The sequence below is a fragment of the Poecilia reticulata genome, chromosome 18, assembly GCF_904066995.2.
Source record: "Poecilia reticulata chromosome 18, P_reticulata-male-v2, whole genome shotgun sequence".
Classification (NCBI taxonomy): domain Eukaryota; kingdom Metazoa; phylum Chordata; class Actinopteri; order Cyprinodontiformes; family Poeciliidae; genus Poecilia; species Poecilia reticulata.
This window is the reverse complement of record NC_088847.1, coordinates 7,850,182-7,867,771: the sequence shown is the minus strand read 5'-3', so window position 1 is coordinate 7,867,771 and position 17,590 is coordinate 7,850,182. Positions and strand designations below refer to the sequence as shown.

Below are 17,590 nucleotides of genomic sequence, written 5' to 3'. Positions count from 1 at the left end.
TTTTTTAAAACTCATCATTTAATCCATTCCATAAATCTAACCCACTCACTGATAAACCAAAGCTTTTTGATTGTTCTAATCCTCTGAAATTATAACCCCCTCTCTGTCACAAAATGTTTTTTGCATATTGTGTTAGAAGTTAGCTGCGTTCACACTTCAGCCTGAAGTGACCCAATTCCGACCTGAAAATGTCCCGCATGCGCAGTAGAGGGCGCAATAACGTCACACATAGAGAGCGTGCTCAGTGTTTTGCCAACCGCCTTAAAAAGAAGACGTAAACATGGAGGCTAATAGGCCGTTATTAGAGCATAGCCTACGATTTTGAAGTTGTTGTCCGACCGGAGCCAGAATTTTAACAACTTAATCCTCATGATAGTCCGCCATGGATGGTGTTTTTCTTCCCTCTTGCCCGTGTCATGATGCAGAATAGTGACGTTTGTCGAGTATCAGTGAGGTTCACTTCAGATGATGAATGCGACCTGACCGTTCAGATTCAGGTCACATTTGACTCAGATATGTATCAGATATCTAAGTAGCCTGGGTCGCATTTGAAAACAATCCGACCTGTGTTGTTCAGACTGACGCATTTAGGCAAAAAAACTAAAAAATCTAAATTGGGTCACTTTGGCCTGCAGTGTGAATGTGGCCTTACTTTAATCATGAGTTGAACATTTTAAATTTTTACAAAGTCCCAGTACATTTGAATGAAAAAAAAATAGCAGGTTTGCATGTTCCCACTATCCCACTTCATGTAGTATTCAGATTGATTTTTGTATTATATACAATGGCTGTAAATTTGTTTTTCATGTATTGCCCCAAAATGTCCACACAATATGTCAAATGTGGTACAATGAGTGTATTATAGAAAATAAACCAAGATTTGTAGTCCAGGACAAATCTTATTCCCCTCAAGACAGCAACACTTTTGGCTAGTTTTGATTTTACTTATCCTTAATAAATCTGATTTCTGACTACTTATTTCTACAAATAGTTTCCTTTGTCCAATGTAGCGTCTAGGCCCGTTTAATGCTACTCCCCTACTTCCATACCTTTCCAGTTTTTTGGGTAAGATGTTGTGATTGATGCTATCGAAGGCTTTCTTGAGATCTACACCGATTGCATATTTCCTCCTATCCATCCTGTCTATGATTTCTTCTGTTAAGTTGATCTATTTTCTCTGAAACCATATTGATAATCTGTCACAATGGTGGGCCACTTCACCTGCCTCGCCTGCTGCTGGTGGTCAGAAGGTCCAGTGGTGATTATATGGCAGCTTCTCTTCTGTCAGACTGCAGCAATGCAGCTCCTCGCTATCAGTGTCTGACTGTAGTGCGAAGCACTTCGTAGTACTCTGGACTAAATAAAGTGCTTTTGCCGTTGACCAAAGCACACAAAGAGGGTGTTTACTATTTGTTTGAAAAAAACCCCCAAAACAAAACAAAGAAAGGATTATTTTCTAATTTTTATTACTCCTTATTGTACCCGAGTATCACTGGGAATTCCTCAAGGGTTAATTTTAAACCATCTGTTTTGTGTACATCTTGTTCTTTGTGACAAATGACACTTGATCCGAAACATGGAATCCTCCCAGCTGATCCCGTTGAGACATTCTGTTCCCTCGCTTTGTAATAACGGCCTATCAAAAAGTCACTGGGTGAGATTTATGAAGCTCGTGTTACATAAGAAGGTCAACGTACTGACACAAACGTTTTCACGAAAGCTTCTCAACCCCTTTAACTTTTCCACGTTTTATTGTGTTACAAGAAAAAAAAAACACAACTTCAGTGTGTTTTATTGGGCTTTATGTGATGGAAAACCTTCATAGTCTTTCTGTGAATAACTGAAGGTTCAGCTGTTCTGTGTGGTTCGTTAAAGAACATTAATGAACAAACATCATCACAAAGACCAAGAAGCACAACATACATGGAAAGTCAGAAAGAGAGAGAGAGACAGTTGTAGAAAAGTTTAAAACAAAAGTTGTGAAGAGCTTTTATACAAACAGACTGAATTTCAGTTCAGCCTGGATGCTGAAGGTAACCAGAGAGGCTGCAGACAGAAAAGCGTTCAGACAGAACAATGATGAACTGGGCACTAAACAAATCTGACCTACAAAGAAAGATGGCCAGGAGAAAGAAATCCATGAGCAAAAACAATAACCTGACAATGAAACAACATGGTAGCGATGGTATCATCAGGTCAGATAATACAAGGTGATATTTGAAAACCCGAGTCAAAAACTGCAAGTAACTTAAAGCTGCAGAGGAGATTCATCTTCTGGCAAGACCTCAATGGTAAACAGAGTGTTTTTTGTTTTTTTTAATCAAAGCATATTCACGACAAACTCAAGTTACTATGTAATCGAGAATCTGTTTACTCATAAATACATAAATGTACAAAATGAAGGAATGAATGATAGAATGAATGAACAAATTTACAAAGAAATAAATGAAGGAACAAAAAAAAACAAAAGACCCCTCTAGTTCAGTGCGCTTATTTTATTTCTTACACTTATGAGTTTTCACACAGGCCATACGTTTTACTCTATATGTGTGTGTGCATATATGTATATATAAATAAATATTGATTTTACAGTTTTATAAATATGAAAAATAGAGGAAAGAAAAACTAACTCAGGAACCTGGAGAAAAGATTAAAAAAATGACCTTAAAACAATGTTGAGCGCTACAATGAAAGTCTACCTGCAAATATGTTACACGAACTCACACGCATATCCAAATAAGGTTATTGTGATGTTCACAAGGTGACGACGACAGGAAAGTAAATGGTATATTTAAGATGAATCAGTTCATCTTCTTACATAAGTCATAGCTTATGTAAGAAAAATGCAACAGTTTCCAGATCCTCCAGAACCTGACAGATCTGTGATTCAGATCATGAGTCAATATCTCAAGGAGTATAAGAGCTGAAACCTGTGATATCCACAAAAACAAAACAAAAAAAACGACTACAGCAGAGATTTAGAGAGTGTTACATAAATTATCTGGAGTGTTTTAAGCTTTGATTGAAGCAGCATTGATTAATGTCTAAGGGTTAAATTTACCTGCAGCTTTAAGACAGCTTTTGAATTTGTTTCTAAGCTAAAAGGACACCAAATTGATCAAGGTGTAGAAGCTAAAGTTTACTGTGCACAAACAGAACTGATGTGGAAAAAACGGAGGTATTTTTATGAAAACTCAGAGCAGGGAGTCGGTAAAACTGGAGAAACCGGTTGATCGGTGGGAGTAGCTTCCAACATAAAAAGAGCAAAGTGTCTGGTGGAAGTCAACACAGCTGGGGAAGGCTCACTCAGGTAAGACGTCTTTAATAATTATACGTAACATTCTGATTATTTCTTAGCTGAGATGAGCAAATGTGTGCTACTGTTTGAACAAGATCTCCAGAAATAATGCTTTTTGCTGAACCTGGATAACAATAGTAATAAAATAAATAAATAATTATTACAATAATAGTAATTTTTTTTTCTGTGAAATTTATTTGTGCAACACCTTTAAAACCTAACATTACTCCAAGTGCTTTGCCGGAAAAGGGATTATGAGTTTAAGAACAAAATTGCAACATTTGATCCCCAGCAGTCCCCAGGTTTTTGGAAACCTGTCGGCTGCTTGCAGACTCCACCTGCAGCAGGAATGTGCAGGCTGCTATTTTTAAAATCCTCTTGAATGCGTTAAAATAGAAACAAACCGAGTAATGGAGCAAAGGGGATTCCAGTCAGGCTCTGGACTTTAACATGGCAGACGTGAAAAAATGAACAGGAAATACAGACACTTTTAAATCTCACTGTTATTTAATTTCACCTATTAGATAATATTATTAGGGCTAATTATTATGACTGCCATTATAAACAAAGTCACTCAGCAAACTGTTAAGAGTTACTACCAGCAAGTATGTACTATTGTTTTTGAATTGCTTCTTAACTGTGTTAACCGTTTGGCACAAACTGTTTGTGAAATTATATGCAGCTAAAGCCAGATATTTACACACACCACATAAAAACACACATGCGCATTTTCTTCTCGTTGTCTGAAATTAAATCTCTTGTTTTTGTTAGTTAGAACGAGCAAAATGATTTGGATTTACTTAACTCCAGAAAACTCTTAGATTTCTTTGTAACTTTCTTCAAATTCTGACGTCTACATATCTTGGGACAGCAGCCAGGAACTTTTAAACTGCATGACTCGGGTCAAACCTTTTGGGTTTCCTTCCACAAACTTCTCGCAATAGTTTGCTGGAGTTTGGAGCCATTTCTCCTGACAGGACTGGTGGAACAGAGTCCATTTTGTACAAAGCCTCACTCATTCACACCTTTCCAGATCCTCCCACAACTTCTCCATAAGATTCATATCAGACGTTTGTGACGGTCACACCAAAATACTGACTTTGTTCTCCTGAAACCACATTGTAAGCACCTTGGCTGTGCGCTCACAGTCATTATCCGTTTTGGGAAACCAATCTGTGCCTAAGCGTTTTCTTCCTGGCTGATGTCTTTAGATGGTGAGTCAATATTTCCACTTTCCTCACGATGGCATTTGTTTTATAAAGCAGCCAAACATTACTGGTTAGGACGATCCCCGTTCTTCCTCCTAATATAGCAATGGTCATTGTCGCCAAACCATGGCGAGCTTTATGTTCATCAGACCACAAGACAGGTCTGCAAAAATGAAGATCTTTGTTCCTGTGGATACTGGCAAACTGCAATCTGGCTCCTTCTACCTTTTTGAAGCAAAGGTTTCTTCCTCGCTGGGTGGCTTTTCTGCCCATGTTGGTACAGAAACAGTTTCATTGTGGATGATGGCACAGCCTAACCAGCTTCAACCAGCATCTACAAAAGGTCTTTAGCTTTCGCTCTGGGGTCAGCCTACATGTTTTGGGTCGAAATACATTCATTTCTGACACAGAATGAATCACTGTGATGGTTGGACATTACCTTCATGTTTATACTTGCGTATAATTGTTTGAGCAGATGATCGTGGCACCTTCAGGAATTCGTAAATTGTTTCCAGGGATTAACTGGACAGTTGCATAACTCTCTTCGTTTGACCTTCCTACCGCGTCAATCAAGAAAACGAGAAAACAGTGTGTTCCAGGTCAGGCATTAAAGCACATCCGCAGGTGTGTCTCCAATTAATTCTAATAGGTCAATAACATATCAGAGATTTCCCAAGCCGTTGCATAATAATCTGACTGTCAGTCATTGTGTAAGTAGACTGCAATCGTTACGCATGTAAACTTCCGAATTTGAAGAAAGTTTTCTGGCGTTTTGTAAATACATAGAAAACATTTGAGTAATTCTAACTTACGTAAAACAAGAGACGTTTGGTCTGATTTAGTTTTAGACAGTGAGATAAAAAAAATGTGGAAATTTCCTTTTAATTGGTGTAAACTTCAGGTTTCAACTGAAAAGTTGAAATGGTTTAGTTACGAGTCATTTTGTGGACTTTTTCTAATTCAGGGTCTATAAGTCCAGTTTTTCTTGTAATAGAGCAGAATATACTTTTCTTCAGCTTGTTTTTCCCTTCCATGAAAAGCTAACCTTGTGTATTCTTTTTTTTCATCCTCCCAGAAACATGTCGTACGCTTTGTCCGAGGACCAAGTTCTGTGCGTCATTTGCATGGACAGCTTCAACGATCCGGTGTCCATCCCATGCGGCCACAATTTCTGCCTTGAATGCATAAACGGCTTCTGGGACGCAAGCCACAAGTCTGAATGTCCGCTGTGCAAAGAAAGCTTCCAAACCCGTCCAGACCTCAGGGTCAACATCGTCTTAAAAGACATTACTGAACAATTCAAAAGGTACGGATCTGTTCCAATATCGTACAATCATTAAACATGTTCCTCTGCCATTTCACTAAACCCGAGTTCCGTGTCACGACAAAAAGGTCTAGGAGAAAACAAGCAAGCAGGCCAGAGCCGGCGCCGAGGAAAAACTCCTCCAGACGGTCCTTAAAAGCCGACAGCATAACTTGCGACATCTGCAGCGAAGACAAGCTGACGGCGGTGAAGTCATGCCTGGTCTGCCAGGCGTCTTACTGCGAAATGCACCTGGTGCCTCACCTGAGGGATCCGGTGATGACGAAGCATCGGCTGACGGATCCGGCCACCTTCAGCACAAGTCACCTGTGCAGAAACCACAACAAGCCCCTGGAGATGTTCTGCAAGAAGGAGCAGACCCCTGTCTGCACGAGCTGCACCGAGAGGGACCACAAGCACCACGAAGTCGTTCCTATGGAGAAAGAGAGCAGGCGGGTCAAGGTATTAATATAAACGTTACGATTATTTTAAGTCAGGCCAAGTTTATTCAGCGACAAGGCAGTTCAAAGTGCTTTACAGCATAAAAACGTCATTCAAGTAATGAAATTGTGTCAAATGCCATCAATGAAATCATCAACACACACAAAATATATCTATCAATGATCCATTTACTATTAATCAAAAGTAGGACTTTAGAACTCCATGTTCCTGGTTTTAGTCAGAACGCCAGCAGCAGTAGCAGCAGCGTTCTGGATCATTGCTTGGCTTTTGTCACCCACTAAGTGGTTTTATTTTACTCTCATTTACACCAAACTATTTATTTCATAACCTTATGAACCAAGTTCTATTGACCTTTAAGACAATCTGTGCTGCTACTTTAATTACTTTTTTTGTTTGTTTTGTTCAGGCACAGCTGAAGGCGGTTCAAGCAGAGATTCAAGAGATGATCCAGACCAGACTGAAAAAGACTGAGGAGATCAAGAACTCTGTGGAGCTGAGCAGGGTCAGGCTTTTATTTCAGTTCAAATTCACTTCACCACATGTTCATACTTTCAAGGTGTCCAATGGATTTATTGCATTATCTGCAATCATTACTGCTGCTGCTATATCAATACATCATCATGAGTTCTTGGTGTTTGATTGAAATGTTCCAGTACAGCTAAGAAGAAATAGCATACAAGTAAAACCCTTGTTGTCAGTCATCTCAGGAAGTGAATATATTTTATAGAATCATCACATATAGAGTGATATGTTCCAAGCCTTTTGATGGTTATGGCCTTTAGAAAATGATAACCCAAACTCAGCATCTCGGAAAATTTGAATATTACATTAGAAGCAAAAAGTTATCAAACAATTATCGATGGACTGATATATGTCGTTCAGCTCTGAGCTGAGTTATCAACAAGTCATATCAAAACAGAATAAATGTGCTCAGTGGGACCTGCAGTTTGTTTTCAATGTATTCACAAAGAACAATTCTACGCACATTCTGGAAATAATAGTAAAAACATGTTCACATCCAACTTGTTTTTCTTTAGTCTGTGAAATCGGTTTTTGTTTTCTCTATCCTTGCAGATAGAGAAGGAAAAGGAGATACAAACCAGTGTTCACATAGCCAACCTGGCAATAAATGCCATCGAGAGAAACCAGGCTCTGCTCATCGAGGAGCTTGAAGAAAAGCATGAAGCAGCGAAACGGAGAGCCGAGGATCTTCTGGAAGAGCTCGACCAGGAGCTCGGCGAACTGCAGAGGAGACGCAGCGAGCTGCAGTACCTGGAGAACACCAAGGATCCACTGCATCTGCTGCAGGTCAGACCTGGACTGATCACCACAAAAAGACAATTTTAAACGATAGGACATAACGCAATCTAATGTACCAGATTATACCAGGTCAATTTCACCGATGTAGCCATGACAGCAGCGATACCAGGCTTGTTTCTGCCTGTTAAATATGTTTGTTGTGTTCACTCAATGAATCACTTTAGAGCTTCCCCTGTCTGAGCTCCCCGCTGTCGACAACGAACTGGTCCGAGGTCAGTGTTGACCCCGACATCTACATAAGACGCGTGAGGACGACCTTCTCCAAGCTGGTGGATCTCTGCCAAGAACTTGAAAGGAACCTTTGCGCCGAAGGTCTGTGACTAATTAATTGACATTGCATTCAGTGTTTCTCTGAAGTCCTTCATGAAGATTTTACTTTGCTCGTTTCCAAGTTGATTTATGAAATGGTTTGAATCGATTGTTTTTTCCCGTCTCTTTTCAGAAGTCACCAAGATGGTCAAATTTGCAGGTATGAGTATGAAGCTTTAAGGTAGTTAAGGAAATGTATTTTTATCTAACACTGAACCAAAAATGTTCAGGGTTTACCAAGACAAACATGAAAAACTTCAGTTATACTTAGAATAATTTCAGACCTGATAGTTTGGTAGACTTGGTTTGATTAGGGACCAAAGGTGCAACATTTGTTATGTAATATTTTCAGCTGCTGCGGTTTGTTTTCACACTTCGCCTCTGTCAGTCGAACCAAACCCTTTGACAAACATTGTTCACCCTTTTGAACAATGTTGGCTCTGTACCAAGAACCTCTGAAGAAGACATAAGCACAAGTTCCTTCTTCATAAAATGTGAACAAAAATGGACCAGGATCGGATTTTGGCTGATGTAGGATTTCTCTTTTGTCTTTGGCAAATGACCTAAAGACATTTCTCCTGCTATATAACCAAAACATTTGTCTTGGGTATATTTAGCTAGAGTTCCCTGTGCTTTAGCTTCTTGCATTTGGAGCAGTTCCTGGTCTTTTTGCCATTCACATACTGCCACCAGAGTTTGGTTTTATATTCCACATCAAAGTTCGATTGCGCATTCAGACCTCCCCGAACGAACTAGAGTTTGATTAAAGCAGACTAAACAGGGATGATGTGAAGTCACCCTTAGAGAGATTAACATCCTTTATATTTATCCATCCTCAGTGGATGTGACTCTGGACCCTGCGACTGCTGCCAGCTGGCTGCTTCTGTCCCCGGATGGTAAAAAGGTACATTTTACTGAGAGACTGCGTCATCCCTCACTATAACCTGCTCTTCAGAATTTTAGACATGCGAGTTTTGGATTAACAATTATCATGACGGTGATCTACAGGTGACCCTGAGCGCCCAGCAAAGAAAGCATGTGCTCCCAAATAACTCTCACAGGTTCGATTCCTGTGTTGCCGTTCTGGGGAAACAAAGCTTCACATCTGGGAAACGATACTGGGTGGTCAAGGTAAGAGGTTGACAGAATCACAACCATTGTTGAACAGTGACAGACAGTGTAGGTGAATTGCTAACTTGGATGCAATGTATAGCTCAGAGATTGATGAGAATGGCAGTTTTAATCTTGTCTGATGTAGCAAGGAGTTTTAAGATTTGACCTTTGAATTAGCAAGTACCACTGGAATGACTAATTCACCCACCTGAATCCCCTTGTGAAATCTCGTCAGTTGTTTAATTCTGTGCTCTGATTTATTTAATAGGTAGGGGATAAAACAGACTGGGATCTTGGTGTGGCCAAGGAGTCCATTAATAGGAAGGGCTCCATAACCGTCCGTCCAGACAGCGGCTACTGGGCGATCTGCAGGCGGAAGGGGGAGAGTCTCCGGGCCTGCACCGGACCCTCCGTTGTCCTCGACCTCCATGAAATCCCTACGAAAGTGGGCATTTTCCTGGACTATGAAGAAGGATCGGTGTCATTCTACAACGCCGACGCAAAGACTCACATCTACACCTACAAAGGATGTTGTTTTTCTGAGCCCCTGTACCCATACTTTAATCCATGCCTTCACGACAATGGGAGGAACACAGCACCACTGATTATCTGCCCAGTGGAAACTGGGCTTATTGTAGAGAGTACGGTGAACTGAAGTTCAAGTCAATTAAACAGATGCAGTGAAGTCCCATTTTCACCTTACTGATTATTCCGAGTTTATTATTACATTTTATAGGCTTAAGAAAAATGCTTTACTTGTTTGTTTTGTATATCATGTTTAATGCCAGAAAACTAATGAGAAGATTCAGGGAACTTCAGAACTCACAGTTTACATTTTAAAGCCCTTATTGTAAATTACAGTGTCATTTTCTGTCTCTTTATTGTTTAATGGCCAATGTTTATAATTCTCCTGATTTTTCTTTGGGACTTGTTGCAGTTTTTACCTTCCACAAACCAGGAGTTTTGAGCAAAGCCAGTAACTGAATTATCTCGTTTTACAACTTGTTGAATGTTTTGCCCTCCGTTTTTCCAACATTGTTTTCGTCGCCGTGGTGTTTAATAAAGGTTAACATTGTTTAGATGTAGGATATCACATCTCAACATGTTCATCTTTCATTTTCCTCTCACAGATTCTGTGATGTTTGGTGTTTTTGGAGAGCAGAAGTCATGTGTTAACCCTCCCGCGGCAGACGTCACATTGGTGCACCGGGGGCGGTTGTTAGGTCAGACCATCTCGTTTAGTTAGTTTGTAATCATAAATATAAGAGCTCTACAAAACATAGCTTGCACACAGTTCTTGTCTGGAACTGGAGAAAAACACAAAAGGTGTGCTAATCGGCGTCTTGATTAGCACAAATTAAAATATAATCAAAATATTTAGGCATGAGGTGTAAATGCTACCAAGTCTGATCCTAGCATTTCTAAAATAAATCCGCTGTTATGCAACAACTGACCACATGGTATGAAAACATTTTTTTAAAGGAACGAATGTCTCATTCTCTGAGCATCTACCGGGAACATCGGGAACCGGTTCAACTGCATGATTGGACAAGAATGAATTGCGGGCATTGTGCTTTCAGTTCAGGACTATTTATGACTTCATTTTTAAATAAATGACATTGCAAATGCAAGACTTTGTTGAGGAAACAGTGCAAAACAAATAACTGGGAAACTTGCTGACGTGGCTCGCAGTCAGCGTGTTTTAGGAGGTCACACAAAAATGAGGAAGAAATGCAAAGAACACATGACGCATGACGCACATCAGTTGTTCACACACTTTGTTGTTTGTTAATGGTTGATAAGAAGCAGAACTGTAATCCGAAAAGCAAATATAAAGCAGTCGCCAAGACAATGAGACAGCTGTAGAGAAAAATTTTAAATCCAGGTGGTTCTGTATTGAGTCCTCTTGTTGATCTCCCTGTTAAAGATTAGATATGCAGGGAATGCTTGTTTTAATATTATGTCAATCCAATACTAAATGGAAAAGAATGTGGCCTTTTTAAATCAAAGCGACCTTTATTCAAGTCACAGCTTCAGGAGTTCGTTGTAAGGGAAACGCTGACATCTAGTGGTGAGCTAGAGTTACAGCAGCTCTTTCATTATTTTCACAAAACATCAAATGTCTGAGCTCAGTAAACCTTCTTAAATCTGCCTGTTCCTTTAAAAGTTTAAAATATAGACAAACAATGTGGATTCTATCATGTTTTTTCTAGAGCAAAAAAATAATGTCATTCCCTTTAGGATTATATTATTTTGTTTCATGTTCAAGTTAATCCCACCTAAAGAATTTCTTTCATGGCAACCCTATTTCATGCAATCACCCTCTGTTTACCCACGAGTTACAGCAGTAAATGCATTGACGTTCAAGGTGAATAATATATAGAATATCAGCTACCATAGTATCAATGTAAGCAATCATAAAGGACTGATAAGTTTGCAGATTTTTTAGGATATTTCATTTCCTATGCAATTTATTCAGCTTTTGGATGATATTTCTGGCCACTTGGTTGGTCTCTCTCCTTACAAACAGCAAATTTAAAATACTTGAGCATTTTAAATTTCAGACATTTGCATTAATGAATCAAACTGAGGTTGAACACTAATTCTGGCCAGTTGTTAAACTCTTTTGTTAAGCCAACCATAATCAGACTTAGTGGCTACATTCAAACTGTAAGTAAATGTAAACTTGACCCCAAAATGTAAGCAAAATTTTGTGGTCAAGTTAGAATGAGTATGAACACTCAGATTTGACCCACAGCTGATCGTTTTTGAGTCAGATTCGAGCCACTTCGCAGCCAATCGTTTGGAATGTGATTCTAATGGAAAAAAACAAAATGGTTTCTGTGTGACTTTGACGACACTTTCCTTCGTCGTCTGTCATAACTGCACTGGCAGGAGGTGTCAGTAGTTAGCAAGTTGAACAGCTGCAACTGCAGTTGGCCCCCATTGCAATACAAAACAACACTCCCATACATCTTCAAAAAGATGAGCCACCTCAAACAAAATGCCTATTTGTGTTGAAAAGACACTTTACAAAAGTAAATACGCTTTTCTTTGATTCCCACACCAAACTGTGCAAGACATCGGTAATTGTTCTCTTGCACATGAAGGTCAGTTTGTACTGAATTCAGCTATAGGCAACAAGTAATGTGAACAACCATGAAGAAAAAAAGCAAAACTCAAATTTGAGGATCAAGATCTGAAGTGTGAATGCAGCCCAATAAACATCCTATAGAGTCTACTTGGAACTTGGAGAACTCAAGGCAAACCTTTTTGGGCCGTCAACCACAGGAATGGAGAACGCATGATGGAGCTCTGGAGACTGCCGATCACAAGGCCGGGAACTCTGATCGAGGGAACCACTTGAGGAGTCCTGTAGAGTGGCAGGGAGGCCACTGAAAACACTGAAGAACCCTTGGATAACACAGTAGATGCGAAACCCTGTGAGAACCCTTTGCGGAGCTTTTATCCTCTAATCGTTTCTCACTGTGCTTGTGCCGAAGTGGCAAATACGTTAGTTCAGTGGAAAACGGTATATCTCAGTACTTCCTTATAATATCCTAAAATTATTTATAGACATATTGTGCATTTTTGAGCGGCATAGGAGACTAAGTGATCTGAAAAATGACCACCGGGCAAACCCAGAAGCAAGACGGAGCGTCCTGTAGTCTGCCCTCTGGTGGATGTAGCAATACCAAGTGATTACAACATCAGGAAAAAGGAGCACGAGAAACTGGAGAAATACCAGGGCCTCAGAGAGGAACTGGAAAAGGCCTGGAAGGTGAAGACCACAGTACCATACAATACCATACCATCTTTATTTATGAAGCCCGTTATACACCAATAAATTGATTAAAAGCAGAAGAAAACTAACCAGTAACAGAAGGGTTAAGAACATGACAGAACCGAGCTGCAGCGCATGCTTTAGCTTTTGCTTTAGCACAGGACAGCGTTATCTCAAATAAAACAGGCATATGGTCTGAAAATAATGAGTCACCTCAACTAAATTAAAAACTGGTAAAACATAAGATAAAACCAGATCAAGACTGTGACCATGCTCATGGGTAGCACCAGTCACAGACTGCACAAAATTAAAAGAATCGATAGCATTAAGAAATGACTCAGCCACAGGTGAAGAAGAACAACAGACATTAATATTAAAATCACCAAAAACGAGAACTCGGTCATACCTTGGCAAGTATCAGCCATGAAATCAGAAAAGTCATTTATAAAGTTTTTGAGGTCCTTCTCAAAAAATTAGCATATTGTGATAAAGTTAATTATTTTCCATAATGTAATGATAAAAACTGTCATATATTTTACATTCATTGCACACCAACTGAAATATTTCAGGTCTTTTGTTTTAATACTGATTATTTTGGCATACAGCTCATGAAAACCCAAAATCCCTGTCTAAAAAAATTAGCATACTGTATCATGAAAAGGTTCTCTGAACGAGCAGTTAACCTCATCATCTGAGTCAACGAAGTAACTCTAAACATCTGCAAAAGATTCCTGAGGCTTTTAAAAGCTCCCAGCCTGGTTCATTCCTCAAAACCGCAATCATGGGTAAGACTGCTGACCTGACTGCTGTCCAGAAGGCCATCACTGACACCCTCAAGCAAGAGGGTAAGACACAGAAAGAAATTTCTGAATGAATAGGCTGTTCGCACCTCAGGCACCTCAGTGGGAAGTCTGTGGGAAGGAAAAGTGTGGCAGAAAACGCTGCACAACGAGAAGAGGTGACCGGACCCTGAGGAAGATTGTGGAGAAGGGCCGATTCCAGACCTTAGGGGAAGAGGTGGACTGAGTCTGGAGTAGATACATCCAGAGCCAGCGTGCACAGGCGTGTGCAGAAAATGGGCTACAGGTGCTGCATTCCCCAGGTCAAGCCACTTTTGAACCAGAAACAGCGGCAGAAGTACCTGACCTGGGCTAAACAGAAGCAGCACTGGACTGTTGCTCAGTGGTCCAAAATACTTTTTTCGGCTGAAAGCAAATTTTGCATGTCATTCGGAAATCAAGGTGCCAGAGTCTGGAGGAAGACTGGGGAGAAGGAAATGCCAAAATGCCAGAAGTCCAGTGTCAAGTACCCACAGTCAGTGAGGTCTGGGGAGCCATGTCAGCTGCTGGTGTTGGTCCACTGTGTTTTATCAAGGACAGGGTCAATGCAGCAGCTATCAGGAGATTTTGGAGCACTTCATACTTCCATCAGCTGAAAAGTTTATGGAGATGAAGACTTCATTTTACAGCACAACCTGGCACCTGCTCACAGTGCCAAAACCACTGGTATTACTGACCATGGTATTACTGTTGGCCTGCCAACTCTCCTGACCTGAACCCCATAGAGAATCTGTGGGATATTGTGAAGAGAAAGTTAAGAGACGCAAGACCCAAAACTCTGGATGAACTTAAGGCCATCGAAGCATCATGGCCTCCATAACAGCTCAGCAGTGCCACAGGCTGATTGCCTCCATGCCACGCCGCATTGAAGGCTGCAAAAGGATTTCCGACCAAGTATTGAGTGCAGAACTGAACAAAGTTATTTGAAGGTTGACTTTTTTGGTATTAAAACACTTTTTTTTTTATTGGTCGGATGAAATATGCTAATTGTTTGAGACAGGGATTTTGGGTTTTCATGAGATGTATGCCAAAATAATCAGTATTAAAACAACAAAAGACCTGAAATATTTCAGTTGGTGTGCAATGAATCTAAAATATATGACAGTTTAATTTTTTTCATTACATTATGGAAAATAATGTACTTTATCACAATATGCAATTTTTTTGAGAAGGACCTGTACTTTAGTGGCTGACAGACTGCCGCACACAGCACAGTGTGAGAGCTGCCGAGTTCAGATAGGCTAATCTCAAAGCTAATCCCATAGTAGTTTTTTTACTGTTTACAAGTAAAACAACTTTTAAAAACAGTCGCTATTCCTCCACCGCACCCCGACATCCTTGGAGCAATAAAATAGCTGCAGTTCCGCGGTTCAAATTCTTTAAAAATGCTGAAGTCACCCAAACCACTTGTCCATGATTCTTTTATAAATAAAACATCCAATCAATGAGAGGAAAAGAAATCCCTAATGACCAAAGTTTTATTTGTCAGCGACCTGGCATTTACCAAACCAATCCTGGCAGAAATCGGTGGGTCTACATCATCAGCTGGCGTCCGGTACTCGCGGCAAAGAGGCCGCAGGTTGATAGGATTCACCCTGCGTCTACAGGGCCGAGGAGCGCAGGGGCCCTCGGGGCAGTCACCTCCAACTGGAGCAGTGGCAAAAACAGGATCCCAGGAACAGCATCACACAGCCAAGATACTGTGGCTCCCAGGCTTCTGGTAGAGGACCCGAGCTCAGAGGATGAAAGAGTCCACCTGCAGAAGGGTGAGAAGGTATGTAAAAAAAAAAAAAATAAATATATATATATATATATATATATATATATATATAAAAAAAAAAAAAATTCCCTTCTCACCCTCCGCGGGTGGTCTGTTTCATCCTCTGAGCTCGGGTCCTCTACCAGAGGCCTGGGAGCTTGAGGGTTCTGCGCAGTATCTTGGCTGTGCCTAGAACTGTACATTTCTGGACTGAGATGTCTGATGTTGTTCCTGGGATCTGTTTTAGCCACTGCTCCAGTTTGGGGGTGACTGCCCCGAGGGCCCCGATGACCACAGGCACCACTGTGGTCTTCACCTTCCAGGTCTTTTCCAGTTCCTCCCTGAGACCCTGGTACTTCTCCAATTTCTCATGCTCCTTTTTCCTGATGTTGTAGTCACTTGGTATTGCTACATCCACCACAATGGCTTTCCTCTGTTCTTTATCCACCACCACAATGTCCGGTTGGTTCGCCATTACCATCTTGTCTGTCTGGATCTGGAAGTCCCACAGGATCTTAGCTCGGTCATTCTCCACCACTTTTGGGGGTGTTCCCCACTTTGATCTCGGGGCTTCCAGTCCATATTCTGCACAGATGTTCCTGTACACTATGCCCGCCACTTGGTTATGTCGTTCCATGTACGCTTTCCCTGCCAGCATCTTGCACCCTGCTATTATGTGCTGGACTGTCTCAGGGGCCTCCTTGCACAACCTACACCTTGGGTCTTCTCTGGTGTGGTAGATCTGAGCCTCTATTGCTCTGGTGTTTAGGGCCTGTTCCTGGGCGGCCAGGATAAGAGCCTCTGTGCTGTCCTTGAGTCCAGCTTTCTCCAGCCATTGGTAGGTTTTCCTGACATCAGCCACTTCAGTTATTTGTCGGTGGTACATCCCATGTAGGGGCTTGTCCTCCCATGATGGTACTTCCAGCACCTTGTCTTCTGTTCCCCATTGCCTGAGACATTCGCTGAGCACATCGTCCGTTGAGGCTTTGTCCTTGATGTATTTATGGATCTTGGATGTTTCATCCTGGACAGTGGCTCTCACACTCACTAGTCCTCTGCCTCCTTCCTTACGGCTCGTGTACAGTCTCAGGGTGCTGGATTTGGGGTGGAACCCTCCATGCATGGTTAGTAGCTTCCTAGTCTTAACATCCGTGGCCTTCATCTCTTCCATTGGCCAGCTAATTATTCCGGCAGGGTATCTGATTACTGGTAAGGCATAGCTGTTTATTGCACGGATCTTGTTCTTGCCATTGAGCTGGCTTCTCAGGACTTGCCTTATTCGTTGGAGGTATTTGGCTGTGGCTCCTTTCCTTGTGACCTCATCGAGGTTGCCATTTGCTTGTGGTATTCCCAGGTACTTGTAGCTGTGCTCTATGTCTGCTATTGTTCCTTCTGGGAGTGAGACCCCTTCTGTGTGGGCGACCTTCCCTCTCTTTGTAACCATCCGACCACACTTCTCTAGTCCGAATGACATCCCAATGTCAGTGCTGTAGATCCTGGTGGTGTGGATCAGTGAGTCGATGTCTCGCTCGCTCTTGGCGTACAGCTTGATGTCATCCATGTAGAGGAGGTGACTGATCGTGGCCCCATTCTTGAGTCGGTATCCGTAGCCAGTCTTGTTGATGATTTGGCTGAGAGGGTTCAGGCCTATGCAGAACAGCAGTGGGGACAGAGCATCTCCTTGGTATATGCCACATTTGATGGACACTTGTGCAAGTGGTTTGCAGTTGGCTTCAAGGGTGGTTTTCCACAGCCCCATCGAGTTTGCAATGAAGGCTCTTAGAGTCCTATTGATGTTGTACATCTCTAAGCATTCAATGATCCAAGTGTGTGGCATTGAGTCATAGGCTTTCTTGTAATCAATCCAAGCGGTATATATATATATATATATATATATATATATATATATATATATATACACACACTTTGTCTGAGTTAGCAGAAAAACCCCGCTTTTCTCTTAACACCAAATGAATAATAAGTAATATTGTTTATAAAACATAAGCTCTTTCAAAATACTGCTTATCTGCTTAGACACAAGACATTTACTGTAGGTAAATTCTGCAAAAGTGAAAATCAGATGTTCACTTTGTAGAACTAGAAAACGCGATCATCTCTTAGCAACAGATTAGCAACAAAAATTCTTATTGATCAAAAAACATAAGATTTCTTCTGCTCTTTGGAAATACCACTTA

At 41.0% G+C, this 17,590-nt stretch overlaps 1 protein-coding gene across 2 annotated transcripts; it reads left to right on the top strand.

Annotated features, from left to right (window-relative positions):
- Positions 1-3,187: 3,187 nt before the first annotated feature.
- LOC103480423 (E3 ubiquitin-protein ligase TRIM21-like) lies at positions 3,188-10,103 on the top strand. Of its 2 annotated transcripts, none has more exons than XM_017310413.2 (10): positions 3,188-3,310; positions 5,582-5,812; positions 5,899-6,271; positions 6,678-6,773; positions 7,346-7,579; positions 7,756-7,903; positions 8,034-8,060; positions 8,740-8,804; positions 8,909-9,031; positions 9,282-10,103. In XM_017310413.2, exons 2-10 carry the CDS (start codon positions 5,586-5,588, stop codon positions 9,666-9,668), a joined length of 1,680 nt encoding a protein of 559 aa, XP_017165902.2. In that variant the 5' UTR covers positions 3,188-3,310; positions 5,582-5,585; the 3' UTR covers positions 9,669-10,103. The 2 variants fall into 2 exon arrangements, with proteins under 2 accessions (XP_017165902.2, XP_081455738.1); XM_081599612.1 differs by lacking the exon at positions 3,188-3,310 and adding an exon at positions 5,012-5,130.
- Positions 10,104-17,590: the final 7,487 nt, after the last annotated feature.

Bases quoted from the DNA above. Each gene is read 5' to 3' on its own strand.
- LOC103480423 (XM_017310413.2), top strand. From the start codon at position 5,586: ATGTCGTACGCTTTGTCCGAGGACCAAGTTCTGTGCGTCATTTGCATG. The intron at 7,580-7,755 runs GTCAGACCTGGA...GAATCACTTTAG, and splicing joins ATCCACTGCATCTGCTGCAG to AGCTTCCCCTGTCTGAGCTC. The intron at 8,061-8,739 runs GTATGAGTATGA...ATCCATCCTCAG, and splicing joins CAAGATGGTCAAATTTGCAG to TGGATGTGACTCTGGACCCT.